The 22,547-nt window shown below is 44.7% G+C and overlaps 3 protein-coding genes across 7 annotated transcripts in view; 2 read left to right on the forward strand and 1 right to left on the reverse strand.

Moving 5' to 3' along the window:
* Window positions 1-97: 97 nt before the first annotated feature.
* LOC114868022 (mediator of RNA polymerase II transcription subunit 13-like) lies at window positions 98-15,733 on the reverse strand. 5 transcript variants are annotated; one of them, XM_029171299.1, is made up of 30 exons: window positions 14,858-15,732; window positions 13,897-14,131; window positions 12,772-12,940; window positions 10,700-10,845; window positions 10,417-10,614; window positions 10,111-10,305; window positions 9,875-10,031; window positions 9,642-9,749; window positions 8,840-9,559; window positions 8,538-8,754; window positions 8,074-8,104; window positions 7,835-7,956; window positions 7,660-7,750; window positions 7,379-7,575; window positions 7,081-7,280; window positions 5,918-6,798; window positions 5,659-5,826; window positions 5,344-5,567; window positions 5,046-5,241; window positions 4,575-4,953; window positions 3,753-3,969; window positions 3,018-3,209; window positions 2,706-2,929; window positions 2,471-2,613; window positions 2,224-2,382; window positions 1,918-2,091; window positions 1,683-1,828; window positions 1,430-1,594; window positions 1,096-1,190; window positions 98-1,016 (listed from the first exon to the last, which is right to left on the reverse strand). In XM_029171299.1, the coding sequence occupies exons 1-30, from the start codon at window positions 14,921-14,923 to the stop codon at window positions 884-886; spliced, it is 6,348 nt and encodes a 2,115-aa protein (XP_029027132.1). In that variant the 5' UTR covers window positions 14,924-15,732; the 3' UTR covers window positions 98-883. The 5 variants fall into 5 exon arrangements, with proteins under 5 accessions (XP_029027132.1, XP_029027131.1, XP_040929342.1 ...); XM_029171298.1 differs by having other exon boundaries at window positions 7,660-7,753; XM_041073408.1 differs by having other exon boundaries at window positions 5,659-5,823; window positions 7,835-8,104; window positions 14,858-15,733.
* Window positions 15,734-16,309: 576 nt separating this feature from the next.
* Window positions 16,310-18,887, forward strand: c18h3orf33 (c18h3orf33 homolog (H. sapiens)). The gene is made up of 5 exons (XM_029172435.3): window positions 16,310-16,519; window positions 16,770-16,829; window positions 17,425-17,584; window positions 18,132-18,292; window positions 18,387-18,887. Exons 1-5 carry the CDS (start codon window positions 16,358-16,360, stop codon window positions 18,639-18,641), a joined length of 798 nt encoding a protein of 265 aa, XP_029028268.1. The 5' UTR covers window positions 16,310-16,357; the 3' UTR covers window positions 18,642-18,887.
* A 1,467-nt stretch (window positions 18,888-20,354) lies between these two features.
* Window positions 20,355-22,547, forward strand: part of plch1 (phospholipase C, eta 1) — a 43,380-nt gene continuing 41,187 nt past the window's right edge. The window contains exon 1 of the mRNA XM_029171157.3: window positions 20,355-20,543. The gene's annotated coding sequence lies outside the window, so the exon portion shown is untranslated. The remainder of the gene's footprint in view (window positions 20,544-22,547) is intronic.

Here is a 22,547-nt window from a genome sequence, read left to right on the forward strand (position 1 = left end):
GTGTGCCAGTTTTGTTTTGTGTAGATGTAAATCACCAGAGTTCGGAGAAGAGAACCGATTATCAAGTGTATCAGAAAACAGTCATAAAGAACAAAGATAAGGTAGACGCACTTTATTCCTAAAACAGAAGCTGCACCATCAGTAGCGGCACACAATTATATGTACACATATACACACAATTACCTAAATCTGTTATATAAAATATATAATCTGACAATGTACCTTTTAATTTCCTCTTCAGAGCTCATTGAGTTACTGTGCGAGAGACTCTGGAGCTAAAGCAGACAGAGGTAAAGTCTCATCCACTCTGTGTGGGATGCAAATGCCCAGGCCAGCTTTTACTTCATTTTTACAGCATGGCAATAAAAAGGTGTGTACCCTTTGAAAAAATAATATTCTAAAGGCAATCTACAGCAAATTCACTGGAGCAGGTTCTTCCTTGTTGTATTTGAGAAAATTACAGTTTTTCAACCAATTCCTTTACAGTGAGATGTACACACCCTTTAGGATTTGTAATATATAAAAGATATTAAGCATTAAAAATTCCACATTTAAAAACTTACAATAAATAATATATGCAGGCATTTCATTAAGATAAAATTTCATAGATTGAAATCTACAGTCATTAAAAAGACAATTCTCCTCTATGAAACGTCCCTTGATCTTCCAAAATGCTAAAATGGATTCTTGGCATCTGATTGATTGATTGATTGGAAACTTCCAGTCAGTGTTATGCGAGAGACACCAGGGAGGAGGAAGAGGAGGGCAATATGAAGAGGAGGCTTTCTCCACATTTGCCCTGTCGGAGTGCGAGGTCCTTTGTGTGTTGGGCATCCGACCGATCCATTCAAATCATACGTCAGCAGTTTGATCCCATTAGAGTTCAGAGCATGTTCATGATAAAGTTGTACATCTGGGTGAGCACCACAAAGTGAACAGGCAGGCAAGAGCGCCGGTCCTGGGTTGCAGGGTCACATGTCAGCCAGGAGAGGGCGTTGTATTGCTCTAGAACAAATCTGTTGTGGAGAGCAGACACATTGCACTCTTAATACACGTCATAACCTTATTATACTACACTAGGTCTGAGCAGCGTACCTGAGCACGTCAGAGGTGTGGTTAGAATCTAGGGGGTGGGAGTGTTTGCTGTGGAGAAACTCGTCTGATTGGACAGAAGACAAGTGCAGAGAGGCCTATGATGAAGAGAAAGAAAGCTTTAGATTTACATTGTGTTACCTCAATTGCGAGCACCTGTGCTTTTTCAAAGAGATCAGGTAAAAGGAATTTAATTAGAAATCACTGCCTTAACTCCCGCTGGTCAAGAATGAAAAGCAGTTTACATTAAGGTAATTCAGGTGGAGATACAGTATTTTAACATCTAGTAAACAGAAACTTTCTTTTAAAAGAAAAGTGATTTTTATGGCAGACATACTTTAAGGAAGAGTGGGCACTGGTTCTGGGCTTGAGGGCAGGCCGACCAGAACCAGTCCGGCAGTGGTCCAGCCTTTGCTGTGGAAACAAAGTAGCCCAGGGCCATTGGCTGCTGTAGGATGTTGAGAGCCTCTTCGTGGGACTCCATGCGGTCTGCACCCTGGCCCTGCCATGCAACGTCAGTGAAATTAATGGAGAGCAGACTTTGGAATGTTGGTTCTGAATGGAAATGGTCCCAGCAACACATACTGTACCTTGCTTCCATCTCCCCCCTGGTGGTAGTGGGAGCCAGGGGAGTGAACGGGAGAGGTTGTGGGGGAGTTGGGCAGAATATTGATGAGGTCTGGATCCACCATGTCGTTGTCAAACAAATCAAAAATGCCCATTCCATCAGATCCATCTGCAAGAGATGACATTGAGAGACTTCAGTGTTTCTGTCCAGCAGGCTTTACAGGACCTCTCTGAAGCTCTGACCACTACAAAACCTACCAGGATTTATGGGATTGAAGTCGGGTTCTGACGTGTTAGTGTTGACCTGCACCATGGCTGAGGTGGGGAACACCAGGATGTGAGTGCACGATGTGTCCTGAGGAGTGCTCAGCTGCGATGTTTGCATGTTGAGTGTGGTGCTGCGGCCAAATACCGAACCTGTTGACACCGAGTCTGCGGAGATGAAATGGGGGAAGAAAGATGAGATATAAAGAGGCTACAGATAAAATAAGCATGTTGGTGAGGAGAAAGGTTTTTTTGAATAAGAAGAATTTGAACCCGTCAACGTTTCCTATCTGCATTTACCTGGCATGACAACAAAGGAACCCTGGGGCTCCATGGCAACCAGACAGGCGCTCAGGATGCTGGGCGTGTCAGCGGCAGAGATGCCACACATCCTACAGGTCTCCTTCAGCCGTTTACTGAGAGACTGCAAGTTCCTTCTGCTCAGCAAAATACTCCAATCTGGGACAATATGAACACAATCTCAAATGGGGGAACTTGAAGCAGGGTAACAAGAGTCTGTAACTGAGCTACAGGACCGAGCGTTTACCTCTCAACTCTCCATGGCCCATTCGGCCAAGCCGTCCAATGACCACCCTCCAAGGCAGCGATGTTAGCTGCACCAGGCCCAGGCACCAGTCCCACAACTTCTGCAAACCCAGTCGCCTGGCTGAGCCCTTTTTCCTGCGAGCCCTGAGAGAGCAACACAGTTTAAATATAAACACAGGTGTATTCTAACTACGCATGGAGTCCTGGGTGATATTCTATTTTGGGAGGACACATACCTGTTGGGTACATCAATACTAATGATGCAGGTCTCCAGCATTTCTCCATGTTGGTCCGTGCAGGAAGCCAGCAGCCAGCGCTGGTCATGGGACAGACAGTAGCCGACAAACAGGACGTTGTACTTCTGAGATGCTTCGCCGAACGTCTCCCCGAGCTCCGTTTGCTTGTCTTTTACCGGCGCCAGAATGAAGGGCGGTGTGTACAGACGGAGACACTCGGGTCTCTGCGAGGATACAACATCAAACAACGTGTGCTGGTCAGCTACCAGACAGAACAGCTTGAGGTATGACCATCATCACACGGGCAGTTACCTCTGGGTTCTTGAGAGCCATGTCAATGGCAAGACCAGGGCCGAAGCCCGTCAGAGCCTTGAAGTTGGTGGAGTTGGGGAGAGGCCGACGGCACTGAGTGAACACAGAGAAGGCCAGAGACTTGAGGTGCTGGCTGTAGAGGTGGCGCTCACCACTGCGCACTGGCTGCAGCAGATACTGGCAGGGAACAATCTGAGGAAGAAGAGCGGAAGAAATGGAGAAAGAACAGATGGTGACGATAATGAAGTAACAAATTCTGCCACCACCAGGTGGTTTGTGGAGATGTCAACACAAAGCATGTAACACAGGCTATAATTGAATTAAATTGTGAATTATTACATTTAATTTAATCTATTGTATTATTTCTGATATTACTTACAAAATCCCTCAATCCTGAATCCATTTCTACCAATGTGGCACTAAGCTATAATATTAGCCATTAGCAAACCATTACCACATTCACACCTCCTGTGTTTATAATCCCCTTTGGCATGTTGACGCAATCCTTTGCCACCATACAACAGGTGTGACAGTTACCACATCTATTAGCGTGTGCTAATGAGTCCCCTGATCCTTCTCACCTCCCTGTGCCTTCTGCCAACCTGCTCTGTTGTGATTAAACTAGCAAAAACAGGATATCGGTTAACAAAAGAAAAAAGTCACTGCTTTTTTGTACATCCTAAATTTGGATTAAACAGAGTCACTGCATTTGCAAAGCTGTGACACGGGCTGTACCTGTACTGAGACTGCGTTCCTGATGTGAGCAGGCAGGAACTGCAGCATCTCCATATAGCAGCGCAGCAGGCCCACCGTGTAGGCGCTGGAGTGGACTTCTCTGTCTGCATCTTCGTAGCTAAACGGGTCGATGATGTAAACCACGATGGCTGGTGGGTACGACACCGCGTGGGATTCCCCATCTGTTGGCTTACCCACTTTGTCTCTCTCCATTGTGCTGTCAAGGAAAGTCAGATTGTTATGCAACAATTATCGTAAATTAAGTGTTAGCGATCATACAGCCCTGAACCTTTAGAATGACCATTAAGCCACGTGTTAAATTGCAGTTAGCGTGTTGTTAGCCACTAGCTTTAGCTAGACATTGGCAAGATGGACGCTGTGACCACTATGACATCCTGCACGCTTTCCCAAAGAGGGGGTGGTCAACTTCACGTCCACTTTGAGACAGGCAGTGTGGACCATCTACAGGCCTTTATGGCATGAAGATTTGCAGACTCCTTATTGAAACATTGAAGTCCAATATTCTTTAGCATGAAAAGCATTTTCCTTCAAGATCTGTTGATCACTTAAAGCATTAGCCAGAATTTTCTAAAACGTTGTAGAAGAAGCTTTTTTTGTGACACTTGAACACACTAAGCAAAGCTACAGTGTGTGTTGCGACAGTAACTGTACACTCAGACATGTCATTCTGCTGATAGACATCTAGTATATGTCTAATTTTTAGCTTTTAATTCATCATCAGAATGGTGTTAAAAAAAACAAAACACTGAAGCACTTCCCGCAGACTCAACAATATAGATATAAGAACAGATGAATATCTACCTCTCTGGCGCCTCAGCTGGAACTTGAGGCTGGTTTGCGGATGGTCCGTTTTCTGCTAGCGGCCCTGCACCCTGCGAGTTTGACTGGGGTCCGTTCTGGGATGTGCTGCCCTGCAAGCCTGCCGTCCCAAACATTGAGTAGGAGCTTGGCTTGGCTGAGGACATCCCGCCGACATTCTGGGAGACTGAGGAGGAGGGAGGGGTGCTGTTGACCTGGATAGACTGGGCAGAGCTGGCGCTAGAGCTAGTAGTGTTGGTGCTCTGGGGTCCTGAGGCTGTGTTGGAAGAGCTGGCTGTCTGGGAGGATGTGGAGGCAGCTGCAACAGGGCTGCGTTGGGACAACAGAGAGCTATCCAAAGACTGCTCTGACAAATACGATGCTGAAAGAGGCCATAAGCAAGAAGGAAATGATAATTTGTATAAACCACTCCACCTTAAAAACAAAATGCATTATATTGCATAAGTATGTTACCTAGCTCATAACGGCACACTTGAGCAAAAACTTTGAGCTTATTAAAGGCTTCATTGTTTCCGTCCCTGGCAGCCATCTTGAGGAACCAGTCACTAAGTGGCTGTTCCGCCGTGCGCTTGCCTTCTGTGGAGCCGACCTTCAAAATGCCCTCTGGGTGGCTCTTACAGATGGGCCTGTGTTGCCCGAGCTGACATGCCTGTTGAGGAAAAGGGAGCAATTGTTTCTTCACAGCATGGAGCTCATTTTGTGGACAAGTCAGTACGAGATGACAGTATTTTATAAGCTGTCAGACGTGTACCTCATAGATAGTACTCAGGTCCTTAAAAAAGGTTTTTGCCCCACGGAGCAGAGCCTCATTTTCTGGGCACAGGACGACATATCCAACATCTCTCTGAGAACCGAAAGGATCCAAGACGAGCTTCTCCCAGTAGGGCAACCCAAAGGGGGACAGCACCACAAATTCATACTCATAACCGACCAGAAAAGTCGGGATGGGCAGAGGCTCAGGAGACTCATCTGTACCTGTAGTGAAACAACAACCATGTCAAAAACACTGATAGACGACTACTACTAGACTGTTCAAAGTAGTGAATAAAGATTTGTTTCGTCGCACCATATGACCCCCTCCCTGCCATTTTGTGGAACTGTTGCCAGGTGAGTGGCCCTTGAACTCCCCAGGATCGAACACTCCTCTTCTTCTGAATGGTGTCCTGCAGCACCGGCTGGAGGGACAAGAGCACCCGCAGGACATCCTGAGAGTACAGCTTGTTCATATCTGCTGCTACACATAGGAGAAACAAAGAGAAACGTGTGTAAGCGTATGTACTAGGCTGTAACAAAAGAAACAAGCCTGAAAAATAAGAGATACATACTTTTGCACTTTGGCCACTGATGAAGACAGGTGCTTTTCACTAGTGTTTCATCTACTTTCCCTTCTGACATATTGTCCATGAACTGTCTGCCATGCTCCAATGCCATGTAGCAGTCATTATAACAGTCTCTTTCTTCGACCCTCAGAAATGAACTAGGGACCGAGCTTAGCTTGGGGTAGTCCACGCCGGCCATTGGGGCAAAGGGGTTAGTGCACTGGTCCTGCAGCAGAAGTATGAGCTCATCTGGAGGCTTCTCTTTCAAGCTGCCAGCCTTGTGCATTGTGGAAGCTCGAAGCTCTTCAAAATGCCGCTCTGTGTCCCGACTAGCGTCTGAGCCCCGTCCCACCACGTCCAATTCATCCTCCAGGAAAAGCCCGGCTGACTGGCCAAAGCGTCGATTGGTGACAGCGCTGAAACCACAAGTGCAGGGGTACTGGGCCTCGCCATTGTCCCGGAGGTACACGCCAACATCTGCACCCCGGATGTTCATGTTACAGACGCAAACGCAGCAGCTGTCGAAGTTGCAGTCCTTGAAGAGATTCATGACAGACTCCGAGAGAATGAGTGTGACATACAGGCTGTGGGCCTCGGGAATGGAGGGTACAGTGGCCGGCTCCACGGAGCTGAGGGGTCGACAGGTGGAAGGTGTGGACGCTGGGGAGTAAAGGTCAGAGTTGTCGTACTTGATGGAACCCTGGACGCTAGCCGGTCCACGGGGCGTACGAGGAGTGCGTGGTGTTCGTGGGGTTGGCACAGAGAAGCGCGGTGTTGCCGGCGAGGGAAGGATGCCTGTGCCACTGTTGCTGGGTGGAGCACTGCCGGACATGAAGGGTGTGTGGGTCTGAGGGGTGTAGGTCTGATTGTAGTCTGGCTCCACACTGCTGACATTGCAGTAACAGACACAAAGAGTATTAACAACAAACATTATTTTATCCTTCATGTACCATGTTGCTGTAACATTCAACTTATGATGGGATGCATCTACTTTCCACTTAAACTTCCCTTGAGTGGTTCACTATTTACAGTGCTGCTAGGTTCTGCTGCATTATGTATAAGACTAATGCCCCCCTTTATTCTGACTATGTGTGAGGACCATAGTAAAGTACAGTTTGTGTAGTAGCCTGCACAGTAGAATGCATGTAATGGATGTGTATGGTTCTCACGTGTCTTTGGGAAGGAGATTGACGTTTGTCACAGAGGGAATCATTTCCATTTTGCCCAGGGTCCAGCTGGGTGTGTACACACAGTCTTCTGGTAGTTTGATGGGCAACAGACACTGGCTAGGTAGTGTCTTTATGGGAGCGTACATAGAACAGCCGACGAGCGGCTGACACGAGTCTGGCTTGTATACAAAGGAGAAGTCCTGAAAGCAAGAAAACCAGTCACTTAACAACAAAGACAAAACTACTGCAGCTATATTTCCCACTTCGTCTACAACTTGGTGGGTGCAGTGAATCATACCTTTATTTCACATGGCTTTGGGCTGCAGAAACCCTCCTCCACCTCCATTTTGAAATGGCTGTTGAGCTGACTGCTGTCCAGCAGGGCGAGGCCGGCCCCTGCTTCTAGGTTATCCTTGCTCCCGGAATTCATGGGAGAGTAACCCTGCTGCTCCAAGGAAGGCGGGGTGGGAAACATCTGATGCAGGTCTGCTGAACCTAAGGAAAATAGATGCTTGTCTTAAAAAATAAATGTAGTAAAGTTCCAGTGTTTGAGGATTTATTGATGCCCAGAAGCCATACTTAAGCAAGATAGGGGGTCCAGCGTGGTTGGTTTAGTTTCTTTAGAACCAAACTTGTCCTCTGTGCCAACTCCGGCTCTTTTAGATCCAGGCTGCTTGTAGAAAAAAAAAACACAACAACAATAAAACACACGTATTTTGCATTCTTGTATAAAAAAACAAAACTCTTTTCTTACCGCTAGCTCGTCCTCATCAGAATTGAAAATTTTATCCAAGTCACTGTAGGACACAGCCAAGTCATTCTCATGGATGAGGCTGGTTGAGGTTGAAGGTTTACTGCCTGATGGACCCTGACCGTCTGCGCAACAAAACAAAATGGAACATAAGACCTTTAATAAGACACCGAACTCTGAACATCTCGTTAAATTAAATGTCCCTCTCAGGAAAGCAACACAGTAATAGAAAGAAAGCTCACCATCTGGTGATGTCGCATTTCCTTCATCCACCTGGGCAAAAAATATAAACAAAGCATTAAAGATGTTGTAGGATCAAGGTTATTTATGTTGAACACAAATGAGAGAACCAGACAAAGAGCATATTTACTGTTATTCAAGGCTTTGCTGCTCGTTGAACATGAGGCTAATGAGGTAAAGCATTTCATGGGGATACTTACGTTTTCTTTATACAACCAAATAAACAGCTATAAACAACGTCACAAAAAGAGAAAAAATTATCTAACTTATGAACCTACTGCTAAATAAATAAGTTCAAGATTAGAGTAAGTACATGGTTAAAAAAAATGTATGATTCATTTCTTTATTATGTCACATGATTTCTTGAGTGTCCTTGAATGGTTGAGATAATTCCAGGGCGTTCACAGTCAAATTTTATTGAGAAATTTTGCGACATACCAGTCAAACAACACCGGATTAACACTACCTTGTGTTTCTTGTTGCCCTCTCTCTCAGCACCAGGCTTGTCCTTCTTCTCTGGGAAGCTGAATTCTTCATCTCCCTCTACGAAGGCATAAGGGTCAGGCTCCTCGTTCTGTTCTCCGTCTCCTGTGACGGTGGCGAGATGGCTGTTTCTCCGCTGGGCGTAAGCTTTGACCAGCTCGTGGGACACCTTCAGTGGCTGTGTGGAGTCTGACATCAACCTGAGAGGAACAAAACTGTAAAGAGGTGCTCGGACAGATTCAGGTATGCGGTTATTGCGGCTGAGCAGAATAATATAATGCTTACTCAGTAACAGACACTAGACTTTCTGTTGCACCACCACCTCCTCCATAATCTTCTCGTACTTTATCCACAGGTAGTTGGGGAGTCTGGAAGTTGAAGGCCTTCTTCCTGGGCAGGTTAAAGTATTTCCATGGGTTGTGTGCTGAGTCTTCATTGGGGTTGATGGCTGAACCTACAAAGACGGTGGGCTCCAGGGTTTCATTGAAGGCTGGGGGGAAAGTCAGAGGCATGGGCATGTCCTCCAGCGAAGGCTCCTCAGATGAGCCCTTCTGTGGCAGCAGACAGGGCTCCACTGACGGCGGGTAGAATGGCTGATGAATGGGCGTAGATGAGCTCTTTGTGCCACCTGGGGTAATATCACCTTCTACATGGTCGCAGGGGTGCGGGCTGAGTGGAGGGGGAGGGGGCGATCCAACAATGTCCGCTGGGGGGCCGTGCGTGTGCAGTGTAGGAGCTTTTGAGGACGCCGTGTCCACGTGGTGCAGGCTGGGGTATGATCCTTCCTCTTGTGATCGTAAACAAAGCCTCTGGGTTTGTGGTTCCAGGGCCTGCTCCTCACTCACAGAGTTGCGGTGGTGAAAAGGCGTCTGGGGCCTCTTTTGCTGCTTTTCCCCTTTCTCCAGTTTCTCCCCCAGCTTGTGTTTGGGGGTTTGCTGTGCAGGTTGGCCAGATGATGGAGGGTGTCCTGAGGTGCTGCTCGATCTCTGTTTTTGACTTTTGTGTCTGCATGAAGAAAATTAAAAACGATCTATGATGTAGAATCTCTTTACAAACAAATTACTCAAATGCATTTTAACCACAATACCTCAAGCAACTGCAGTGTGGTCTATGAGCGGGATCCAAAAAGTCCCAAAGTCCCGTTTTATCAGATTCCTCTTCACAGGTGCCGTTCGTCAAGGTGGTAAACTTCCTCCTATAAAAAAAAAAAAAAAAAAAAAAAAGGACATGTTACCAATAAAGCAGGTACTTGCTGCTTCCATCTGTAGCTTAGTAGATGAAAGAAGTAGTAGGTGAAAAGAAGGGCCAAACTAAACGTACTTGTTCCCGGTACGGTTCGTGTTGTATTCCTTCCACACAGACTCCACCATCTGGCTGGCCAGCCTGCGCGGGATTTTACCTCCATGAAATGTATTGTCGGAGCTGTAGCCATCAGACGCTGAGGACAACTTTAGCCACCTCTGGGCAGGCTGATAATCTGGAAGGGTAGATTAAGAATAAATATACCTGCAATACTGGTAGATCTGTAATACAGAGAAACATGGTTTTGCTCTAACCAGTCTGAGCTTCCTCTGGTGACGTCGGGGGCGTCAGAGTGACTGAAGACATGGCGGGATCTCTGTGAGCAACCTGGCCCTGCTGAGCACCACACAGGATTCCTGAGGGGTTGGCTGAGCCCTGAGGGACCACGGCAGGAAGATCCGACAGGGGCAGAAGCACCAGGCAGGAGGGGTACACCATCCTCACTCCAGCTAAACAACAATAAACACAACATCACGCATTTGTCTTTATAAAAGCAGAAGTTAAACACAATACTTACAAGGATGAATCACTTCAGATGATCTGAATTGAGTTTTTCCTACCAACAAGAACCTCCACAGCTGCCAAGGAGTCATCCTCCCAGTCTGAATCCTCCATCTTGTCATCCTGAACCTCCTTGAGATTAGGACTGATGAGGTAAAACTGCTTCCACTCTTCAATGAGTTTCTGAGTTGGGTGGTCTGACATCTTATAAGCCTGGCCTGTGAGAGTCCCATTCAAGCCATATGGGCTCAAGATTACTAGAGATTAAAGAGAGCAGACAGTTATGGGGGGTAATAGTAAACACAAGAGATAAGGAGGTAAGTGAAAGTGGACTGATCCTACCTTGCACGGGCCTGGAGCTCTGCTGGGCGAGGCTCAGGTGTTCCTCGTTAAGTCGCTGGAGAGGCTGATGCTGAGCGATCTCCACACTCGTGCACACATTGCTGTCCCCATGTACAAAGAAGGTAAACGAGCAGGACAGGTGTTCACTGTGAGGACGAGAAAAGCACAGTGTAATGTTTAAAAACAAATCCAAACAACCCCTTAAAGCAATATTAGGTTGAGCGAATTTGACTAAATCTTCACTGTACAGTCAGCCATCACTCATTGTTAAGATAGGTGTAAAAGAGAGGACTGAAAAAGGTGGTGTGAGAAACTCCTCACATGTCTGGACTATGATGCATATAATGCTTTCAGGTCATAAGTGTTTCTCTCAGAGAAACTGGGGCCTGCTAACACCTCCAGTCAGTATAGGGCACACATTCAAGTGCACGAGCAAAAGAAGAAAATGGATCCATAAATAAACAGTGGAGATTAATATAGCACTGCTGCAATGTTAAACCAACATTCATCTTTATTTTCTAACTGCTTCTGGTAGGCTGGGTTGCTAAATGCGCTAAAAAGTGCTTGTTGACATAGTTGCTGTAAAACCACAGCGCACACTCAGCATTTTCCAAAGACTGCCCTGTTTACCAGCCATAGCGGGACAGCAGGAGACAGCAAGGCTGCCTCGACACACACTTAGAAGTCTTTATGTGAAAACACCAACGAGCGAGAAATCTGCTCCTGTTGTGTGCAACAATTCTTTTGTATGGCTGCTAAAACTCAACGTATTGACGAAGCTGCCAGAGGGAACCGAGCCAGAGGGCCGTGCATCAAACTCGAGTCAGCTGTGGCCAACACGGCCAGAATGTGAACCTCAAATTAGCTCTTCGAGGAACTCCAGGACTCCCTAGCAGACTGATTCAAGAGCAACACGGACACTAAATTTATGTCAGTGCCCTTATGTGTAAGAGGAAAACACGGTGACGCCGAACCCTCCTCTGAACCGGACAGGTATTTATGTGCTGCTCTTGGTTCACCTCAAGCTTGTAATACAACAACAAAGACCAGTTTTTCTTTGCAGTACAGTGTAGGTAGGCGTGGAAATTAAACACTGGCCTAAGGTGTCACTGTACAGAAGTCTGCTATTATTTCATGCATTTCATGTGTGACTAATGTGACTTGCTTGTTATTGTAATTGTAATAATCCTGTCAGACTCATTTCATCACTACGTGTGATTTAAGTCCCAGGAAGCTACAACTCACCTCAAAGCAACATATATAGTTGTCATGTAATCTGACATGAGTTTAGCTACAGCAGAAAACCTTCATAAATAGAATTCCAGTCAACAGTGCAGTGCCACAGTGACACTACTTAAGGCCTTAGGTATATTTGTTTGAGCTCCTAAGTTTCTTAAAAAGATGAAAACATCTCATTCCCTGAAATCACTTCGGCTGTACTGAAGCAGCTGTGAGCGCTGATTCTAAAGCCAAATCCCAAATGGGAATTATAACAATTAATTGCTCTCAGAGGCCAGGAATTGTTACAAGCACTTTAAAAGGCTAACTCAAACCAGCAACAACATCTGCTGGACGAGGCGCCGTCTTAAGAACATCTAAAATCTGTCCGTCATGTTTCACAGTAAATCCAAGTTAGGCGACAGCTGTAACCTCAGACAGGCTACAATGCTTCAACAGAAAGCTAGTTATTAGCTGCATAGCAGAACAAGTACAACATTGGACATACTATATTTGCCATCATTATATTATGTTGGTAAAGGGTGATCCAAGGTGAATATTTGTTTAGCCGATTCCTAAACAGAACTTAAAACGGTACTACTTCCTTTCCTACTTCTTTTCCTAAAGATTTTTTGGCGTCCTGCAAAAAGCTTTTGAGACTGTTCAACAGAAGCATGAACCTGACAAAAATCAGCTGTGATTAAAATAAGTGGGCATTTCTCAAAAAAATAAATAAATAAATAAAAATAACAGCAAAGCAACAGGCTGTAAATTTTTAGTTGAACTGAATGGATAAATTCCACCTATTCAAACCACACACTATGCCACTATTTACGTTCTAAAGCACAACTTGCCTTTTATTAATGGTCTTCTCCTCCTTCTGGTATGGTTTCACAAACCACTTGCCAATGCGAACGAACCCCCGGTTCATAAGACATCGCTCCAGCAGGTTGTGGATGGCTTTGAACAGGAGAGTTCGACACTCATAGGAAAGGCCACTCTCCCACTCCCCGTCCTCCTCACCTGAAAGAAAGCCACATACATTAAAATGAAATATTTCTATTATTTTACCTAATTTTTTATTGAGGCGTGCTAAATTGGTCTAATAGATTCAAAAGGACAGGCTTTTTTTTTTTTACAAAAACAAATATTATAAGTTAATCAAAAACAAAACACTTCAGTCAGTGTAAGCTTGCTTTTACACATAATGAACAACTTTGTATAAAATAAACTCGCTGAAGAACCTTTTTTTAAATCTCCTTGGGTCAATGAGGTCTAACTACCTAATGATTAAATGCAAGCTTCTAACTCTAAAATAAACCTTCGACCTCTCTTCGCTGAGATTAGTGAAAATGTTGCTTTTACTCTTTGCAATGAAAAATCTGAGATGTCTTACTTGAACCAACTCGAGACCAAAGACATCAGTGTGGCAGGCCCTGAGGGGATTTCTTTCCCCAGATATGAATATTAACAAGCTGGAACAAACCCTTCACCCAAAATATGAGACACTGTGTTCTAACTCTACCCTGTGTGTGTCTGAGCAAAAAAATTCAACACAGCTCCTTACTTCAGGAGACCTGTTAGCCACAAACCAGTACCAATAACTTATTAAAACTGCATTAGAACTAGAAAAATTAGAACCGCTGCAATTTGACATCATCAAACAGCAAACATGCTTAAACTTGAACCGATTAGCTACAGATGGACCCACTTTGCCTGACATTCACTTTCTGCACAGTAGCTCCAGTGTAGCAGCAGACAGAAGTATCTGTTATTAACATTAAACGCGAACCTTTTGAATCTTGATTGCATTTTGAAAACAGCAATAAAATGTGCGCAGATAAATGTGATTTATTGCAGATGTAAAATTACTATTGTAAACTTATTTGGTCACAACAATAACACAGGTCACAGCCAGACTTGATACACTTAAGGAACATATTATGTGCAGAAAACAGTATCAAGGTGTTTGTGCTTACTTGACAGCTCATTGTGGATTAGCTCTGCGAAACTGGGGTCGTCCCCCCACCAGAAAAGCCAGAGTTCTCTGCGACCAGGTGTGTGGTGCCTTCTCCACACACTCAGCACATCTGCCGCTAGGCATCTGCTGAAACTACACAAGATAGGGTCCTCCTCTGTCACTGGGAAAAGGATGGGTGAAGAAGTGGGCCCATGCCATACAAACCGCCTCCATTTTATTCCAGTCAAATCAGCCTAAAAAGGAGGAAAACAACAACGTGAGCATGTATTCACAGCTTTAGGTCAGTCATGTGTTGTTGATGGCACAGATCAGTGCATGCCAGCTTCCTCCCCTATGCACACTAACAAGAAGCTAACTTGTTTTCCTGTCACACAGTGTATCTCTAATGCAAGGAGTTGAAGTCTTGGGTTTGATGACATCTTGTACAGCTTTGCACGGTTTGTACATGGCAGCACAACTGAGAGTGCAAAGGTAACTGACACGGTATAATTTACGCTGCAGTTATTAACAACAAGTGTTGCACCCATGCAAGTCAGTCTCGAGTAGGATTAGCTGTCTTTATTTACAACAGTAACTATATGGCTCAGTTCCAATAGGCATCTTATTGAATGTTCCGATATCATCCCTGCCATTAAAATTGTGTAAGTTTAACGATTTGTAAATAATTGGCCTTAACCTGTTAGCATCAAGTAACCTTTTATTAGTGCTAGTTCTGTATAACCAGTGCAGTGTACAAGCACGGTCGTAATCTTTTCATTTGCAGCTCCTAATTACAGCTACTTCGTGATATGTACTCTCTGTGTTATGAAAGTTAGCTCGATCACGATCTCTAAGTTGCAGGCCCGATGCCTTCACGTCAGTCTACAACTGACGTTACAAAGCTTGTTGCCTGATTAGCCAAAATGGCTTTCTGGCCTCTCTCTATCGGAGCTAACGCTAGCTAGCGCAGAGTCCCTTACCAGGCAGAAGAGGTTGGAGTGGCAGTCCTCCAAACTGGCCCCGTTTGGTACAAAGCACGAACTCATCCTTTCAGTGTGTGGTCGTAACGTTAAAATCCATTGTCTCAATCACCATCGGCGACAACAGTCGATCAAGATAACTCGCTGGCGAGGCGATGTTGAGATGTAATTATCGGTTTAAAGCGCTGGCCAACTTGCTGGCTAACGCTACAGCTAGCTACCGCTAGTCAGGCAGGCAACTTCTAACCGGCTCTAGCCACCGCTGGCTAAGCTAACATTAGACAGGCAGCCAGTGAGCGTCAACTGTAGGCTTCTAGCTATTCGGTTCATCAATCCTATTTGAAATGTATTGTCTGATCGGGTTAGCCGCAAGCTTGCTGCTACATTACCTATATAATTAAAAAGCCAACATTTACATGACTACGACATTATAACACTAAGCCAAACACCCGAAAAGTTATATGCGCAATTAAATATACGAGATCGAAAACAAAAAAAACTTCACCCCCAAAAGCTTAGACTCTGGTGTGCTAATGCTAATAGCAGCTAGCTGAACTGAAACAATTTCAAAGCAAAGGAACTCTCCCCTCCCCCTGATCTCTCCTAGCCTGTTAGCACACAAGCTAACATACCAGCGCTCCAACGCTAGCTTGCTAGCTAAATAAAACAATTAGCTACACCGCCCTCCCTTTCACTAAAACCATCGCGACGCTCCGTCATAGTAAAACTCCTCTTAAAACAGACTAAATGCCAGATACAACGAGGCTACTCATCGGCTACTCTTCTCAGCCTGATCCATGGGTCCCGCAGATTTCCATTATTTCAGTTCATGGATTGAATTCTTTAATGGCGGCCAGGAGGACAACTCTGCCTCTCAACTCCTATTGGCCAATTTGTGGTAATGGGGGCGTTATCCGGCTTCAAGTAGCTCCATGACTTCACAGTTTACAAGATGAAAGCTCCAGTGCATCTGTCATGCAGTCGGTTGTGACTCCTCACTGATGTCTGTTGCTAAAGACGTTTCGCTGTGCAGCATTGGTTGCATGTGACTGTTCCAAGAAGATAATACATATTTAGCATTTATTGGCAATAATATTGTTCATGAAATATGTGTATTTCCCTGCATGGAATATGAGTATAAGCATCTATTTAAATAAATATTTTAATAAAACCACGCTTCTATTGTCTGAGCTGTTTTGCTTTGTGCACCGAACGATACTGCAGATATGAAGTTATCTAGGTCAAGTTGTGCAGACAAAGATGGGTACGTCACTGATCCCAGCGGTACTTACTGGATTAAAACGGACCAGCTGCAAAATGCATGACAAGCCGTGTGCCCCGCATTTTGCCAATAATAACCTTGACCTTCGCAGCGCAAAGTTCACATTATTGCAATTTTTTGGCTAGGGTTGTGTGTCAAGGCGCGCTGTCATAACCAAACCGAACCACAGGGCGGTGACTTTTACACAGGCGTCCCACCTCCAACAGGCGGAGCGTCAGATGCGTCGAGAAAATGTCAACAACATGCCGGAGACTTCCAGGGAAAGAGAAACCGATGCAGGAGGAAAATCCGCACCCCAAACAAAGCAGGGAACCCAGTCATCAGACAACATCGTCTCTGTGATATCCCGGCTCGCTGATGATAACTTAGCGCTTGTGCGGGTAGGAGCATTGTTTGTGAACTGGCGATGCATGTGGACCAACGTGTTTACAGTCGATGTAAACTGCTTTTAGGGCAAATTCCCAGTGTTTTACACACACCACTAATCCACCACGGAAACCTTGGTTTCCCGTGAGCCCTCACCAGCTGATGCCCCGGCGTCTCTGTGGCTCAGTGTGTGCGCCACATGTTCCGCTGACCCGCCATCCTGTCAACTTCATTCCCCTCACCTCTCTTTTGTTCCTCGCACAGAACATAAGCACCGGACTGGCGATTGCTGGTGTCGTTCTGATAGCAAGGAGCATTAAACTGGTAAGACACAAAAATCCTCTTAAACTGACACTACAGTGTTTTAATAAATGCACGGATTTATCTACTCTTAAGTATTGGTTATATGATTTGAGTTTGTGTTAGTAGAGGGAAGATTTTAGGTTAAAGCCAATTAATTGATATCCATTTTGACTTCTAGATATATTAAACAACAATGAACATACATTTTGTATCATATCATAATGACTTGGTAAAATTCAAGAACGCTTACACATGCTTTTGATGACTTAAAATGGGTTATTTGTCTCATTTGTTTCTTTGTTCTATGTCATTTATTTATCTAATTGTGAATTCAGCAATTTCAGCTTCAACTCTGAACTTATGTGCCATATTCATCTTAAAATCAAATGTCTTCAGTGTACAGTAAGCACAAATAAATTGATCTAACTATGCAATGTAAATAAGTAAACCATGTTTCAAACATTCGTGCATCATTAAAATCCCATCTAACACCAAATGGCCGATTCCACTGTGCTCAAATCCCTTACTCCACATATATGATCTTGTTAAATGGATGTTCAGATATTTTACCCAAACACAAACACTGCTGATCGGTTGTGTCATGCCACTCCTGCAGACCACCAAATTCCACGCTGCAGCCGAGATCCCAGCTCGTTTCATTGAGAGGAACGTGAGCCTTCGTGGGAAAGTTCACGCCATCACAGATGAAGGACTCCAAGTGGAGCACCTCCCAATTTATCTGCCAGGCCTTTTGCGTTTACTTTCAAAGCAAAATGGTGAGATGGGTTATACTTTATATGACATTACAAAGGCATGGTCGCTGTTGAATGAGGCATGTATGTGGTTTCTGACAGGCTTCTTGGAGTCTGTCATTCGCTGTGATGACTGCCACCTCTTTATCTTGTTATATTAAAATGTCACTGTGACATTTTTATGTAGACACATTTCGTTATCTCGTCATTAGTGAGAGTGGCATGTGAGCTTGTTAGCTGCTAGATCACATCATAATACTCACCAATCACAGTCTCATACGCAGAGTCAGCAGTGAGAGGAGAGTTAATTTACTACTGTACTAGATTAGTAGAGTAGTCACACAAAGGCATTGTTTCAAACCTTAATATCCAAAAAACCTTCTGGCAGTGACTTAACATTGTTTGAATAAAAATTGTCATGCACCTTTAGATGAACTGTACTGACTAATCTAACAGTTTCTGTTATAAAAACAAACATTTAACACACTTCATAAGTTTAAATGCTGGTTGTGTTTAATTTCTTATATACAATAGCTGTATGTTTATGTATGTATTTCAATCTTCTTGCCAGGTGCGTGCACATCCCCATTGCTTGTGCACCTTGTAGGAGTGGAGCTGACACCAGAGGGGAAGATATGGCTGCAGAAAAACGTGGCCCCTGCCCAAACAGTCTGGCTAAAACTGATCAGCCGGGAGGACGACATACTCCACTGTCTGGTGTGGCACAGCAGGGTGAGGCGTCTTCAGCTTTCAATGAATATGCTCGTTTGTCCAGAGGACTGCGTATGTGGGGTCATTTCTCCATATTCTGTATTGTCCCCACTAGAGGTCAATGTGGAGAGGCTGTTTGAATGAAGAGGTCCTCCAGCTCGGGCTGGCTCGCACTGCACCTCTCACCGGGGTGCTGCCCGACTCTCGCCTCCATTGGCGTCTCTACAAACGGCTGCACAGGGCAGAGGTCAAAGCTAAGAGGAGGGGTAGGGGTCTGTGGGAGGAGGACAGCCTATGGGAAAGGGCCTCCAAGGCCGTCAGGGACAATGCTTTTGTCAGACTCATGCGAAGGATCTTTAAATGGACTTGACTGATTTGAAGAAGGAAGAAAAAAGTTAATGAAATAATAATAAGTGACATTTCTTATTACTTATTTATTATGTTCTTGAGTTCAGACACAAGTTTGTTTAGATGTTCCTTGCCATTCGTCATTATTCATCTGACTTATGGAAAACATTTGAATGTACTATAAGAACCCATCTTTCACTTTACAACCCTTATTACACCTTATGTTATGTTCACCTGTAAGTTTAATAAAGATGTTTGTTTAAAACTATCTTACATCCTAATTCTAAGCTCTCCGCTTTTACTTATGCAATTAAAGTGCTCAGCCTCCTGTGTTGACGTGTGTTGGGGGGGTCAGCTAAACACAAGATGGGGCTGGGTATGTTAATGGTGCTCAAACTGCATAAGGGGGGTGCACTTGTCCCTCTGTGAGACCACTGTTGCTATAGAAACCCTACATGTGAAACACTAAGCCGACCGAGGGGCTAAACTCTATATTGGCCTCCTCAAACCCCATGGGAGTGTTAAATGTAGTGGGTCTGTGTGCATGCAGCACTGCTGGGGCCCCTGGAATCAAATAGAATGGAGGACAAATCGCAACATGACAGTAGAATAAATTACGGTTTGGGTCTGCTGCTGTTCCGATGAGCACCTGCTGATGATCAAGTGCCAAAGGTTATTATGCTCATGTGACTGGCATCAGTGTCATACTAGTCCACAGCCACAAACACCTTGCTTCAGAGTGCATGTGTACGCTTCATCGATACAAGGCAGAGGAGGGCGTTCAAACGGTGCCCGAATGAGATGTGTGTTGTTGTGGGCTGCAGGCTGAGGGGTGTCAGGGCAGCGAGAGGTAACACTGAGGCAGTCAATCCAACTGGGACAGGGAGATTAGTGCTCAGAGGAGGAGGGTCACAGGAGTAGGGTTTGGGGATTTTGGATCCAAGCACAAAGGCAGGAGAGGAGGAGTCACGGTAGAAGGGAAAGGGAGTGAAGGAAGGGCGGTTTGGGGGTGGAGGGGGCGGCTGGGTTGATGAATCAGCTAGTCTGTCCATTGTTGTGCAAATGTTACTAGTGACTGTTACGGCTGAAGCGTCCCGTGATTGGTGGACTGGTTTAAATTGTAAGGTGCATTTCAGGCTGATGTCTGTTGCAGTTAGACTTTGGACTTTCAGTGAAGGAGGTGTGGGAGGGAAACCACGGCTCTGACTCAACAGTTAGAGGATGTGAAATCCATACGATTTGATATTAAAGGTTTGCGTAGGTTTAGCTTAACTTCAAGTCTGTTTTTTTCATTTGTAATAATAATTAGAATTTAACTGCAGAGTCATGGGTATTAGTATTTTGCTTATTACTCACTAATTGTCTATATTTATTGTTAAATTAGTATTTAACATTTCAAATGAGCAATAAATAGGAAATAAACAAACAAAGGGAACATTTTGAAACCTCAGTGAACGATTGAAAACTGTTTGCTTTATTTTTAACATTTTAGATAAACTTTTGATAAAAACTTTTAAATGATTAAAATATTAAATATTACAATTTATGTCATCCAATTAAAATAAGGACAGTCACAGCATTGCTAAAAAGCACAATAAGCAAGACTGGAGGAGTTTGGAGTCTTGCTGAGAAGAGGTCCACTCCACTTCCAGTCCAGGTTTTGCCAAGCCCACTGGTCCCACACTGGTAGTAGTCCTTTGAAAAGGCACCGTGCTTGTATTGGAGGGTACTTGGCCACGCAGGGGAAGTTGTTGGGACCCTCTATGCCTTTCTATGACACCAAACCGCTGGGACTATCGCTGTCGTCTGTTACATTCATAGCTCACGCCATGCAGACTCACAGCCCCAAGGACTGGCTGCTCTGAGGATAAGTGGCAGGACTTTTCTGGGGATTTTTTCAGAAGCTGAAACTGAAGGAAGAGACGTAAGTAACCATCACATGCCTCACGTCACAACAACAAAATGTTGGATGTTCTTTGGGTTGTGCGTGTGCCAGTTCCTATTTTGCTGTCACTTTAACTTCACCGCTGGTCAGGATACAGAAGGCAAGCAGAGGGTCTGCTGGTGAACCCATGTGCCTGGACCCACAGGCACATGGGTGTACTGGAAAAAAGACATGACAAACCAGTCACACTTAAAACCAGTGTTTCTTTACTGGATCACTGTGACAACCACAGGCTGCCTGAGTTCTCGTGTACTTAATCACAGCGGCAGCAGAAGCACTATGATCGTTTCACGTGTTGGTGCTCTTTGCCTTTGTATCTCAGCAGCAGAGATCTGCAGCAGGGCAGCATAACAAAGGCTTTTATCACACTCAGCCGGTAGCCTTGCCAGAGAGAAAGAGACGGGGCGCTCCCCCGTCCGAGAGTCCTTAGGGATTTTTTTGATTTGATTTGAGTGGCTTGTGTGTCGGTTGAGACAAAGAGATGGCGTGACAGTCACGGGAATCCACCCAAGGAGCCGTGCACCTCTGCTCCTGTGTGACAAACCTGCCAGGCTCTTCTCAGCAGCAGCTCCTGCAAGAAGCTGCTCGTATGTAAACTGATACAGGTGCACAGGCTTCAGGTTCGTACTCAGTCACTTCTGATGTGCAGTTTGCCTTGTCAAGTTAGTTTTGATTTAAATGAGGCAGCTACTGTATGAGGTCCTAATAAACAGTCATTGTGTGTGTGTGTGTGTGTGTGTGTGTGTGTGTTGGAGGAATGCATCAAGTGACTCTCTTGTTATTATGTGACTTGGAGTATTGTGAACACTGTATCGGCTTGCCTGGTGTAGAATTGTAAGAGTGGAAACACGACTCTTCGTGGGTGCTGCGATCCCTCATGAATAATTGAAGGATGTCAGCGGGGAGGGAGGGAGGAACCGTAGAGGTACAGTGTGGAGATACACAACGCTCAGATTAGTTTATGAGAGGAACAAGCTGTGACTTGTGTGCTGATCACTCACCCACATGCTCCGTGTGTTAGAGGCTCTTGCTGCTGTAGCATAGAGTGCTCCCTCCATAGAACAGCCCACGCTTGCACAGTAAAGCTGGGCCGATCCCCACACAACCTCCAACACTGCCCCGAAATATTCTCAATGTCACCATTGTTTATATATGTATGTGCATCAAATCAACTTTTGTGGATTTAAACAGCACTGGATTTGATAAATGCTTCAGCTGAGCTGTATCATTTTAGTTTCTTCAGGAGTTTGTGCTGCCGGGATTCCCCCGTTAGCTGTGTGTGTTTGTTTTTACGACTCCGCTGTGATCCCTGCTGACAAGCCCAGATAGCCCCTCTGCCCATCCTGTGCTGACCCCTGCGTGACCTCATGCCTCTAGGTTCAATCTGTCTTCTTATCAGGCCAGGTGATCACTGAGGCGAAAAAAGAAAGTTATAATCTTCGCAGGTGATAGTGAAGGTCGTAGATGGATAAACATCTAGAGATGTCTAGAGAGATCAAATGTAGGAACAATCAATTGATTTTTATGTTTGGTTAATTAAAACAAGTGTAAATTACAAAACATGTTACATTATTGATGAAGTAGTGATTGAAAGAAGAAATGCATGTGTAGTCAAACTGAGTGATTGTGTTTAATAGTTATAATAATTCTCTGCAGGTGGTATCAGTGCTCAGTGAGCGGATCTACCAGGGAGTGTTCAGTTTGTTCTAGCATCATAGCCATAAGCAAACGCAGACTGTTTACACTCTGTTCACATAAAGGTTTAACAAGCCATTACAAGGTACTCAATGACACGGAGCAACAACAAGGATTCTTAGCCTTCCTAGAATCACTCCTTGTTAATAGATAGAGGACAGCGTAATTGTTTTGGATCCAGGCCTTTGCAGCTTTAAATATGTAAACGTATGAAATGACATCAGTTCAGTACACACAAAATGCACAGGAGTTAAATATATTAGTTATATATATATATATATATATATA

The sequence above is a fragment of the Betta splendens genome, chromosome 13 (assembly GCF_900634795.4).
Source record: "Betta splendens chromosome 13, fBetSpl5.4, whole genome shotgun sequence".
Taxonomy (NCBI): Eukaryota; Metazoa; Chordata; class Actinopteri; order Anabantiformes; family Osphronemidae; genus Betta; species Betta splendens.

Bases quoted from the DNA above. Each gene is read 5' to 3' on its own strand.
- LOC114868022 (XM_029171295.2), bottom strand. From the start codon at position 14,923: ATGAGTTCGTGCTTTGTACCAAACGGGGCCAGTTTGGAGGACTGCCAC. The intron at 12,941-13,896 runs GTAAGCACAAAC...GCTTTCTTTCAG, and splicing joins AATCCACAATGAGCTGTCAA to GTGAGGAGGACGGGGAGTGG. The intron at 10,615-10,699 runs GTAGGATCAGTC...TTTAATCTCTAG, and splicing joins GAGCTCCAGGCCCGTGCAAG to TAATCTTGAGCCCATATGGC.
- c18h3orf33 (XM_029172435.3), top strand. From the start codon at position 16,358: ATGCGTCGAGAAAATGTCAACAACATGCCGGAGACTTCCAGGGAAAGA. The intron at 16,830-17,424 runs GTAAGACACAAA...CCACTCCTGCAG, and splicing joins TAGCAAGGAGCATTAAACTG to ACCACCAAATTCCACGCTGC. The intron at 18,293-18,386 runs GTGAGGCGTCTT...TGTCCCCACTAG, and splicing joins GTCTGGTGTGGCACAGCAGG to AGGTCAATGTGGAGAGGCTG.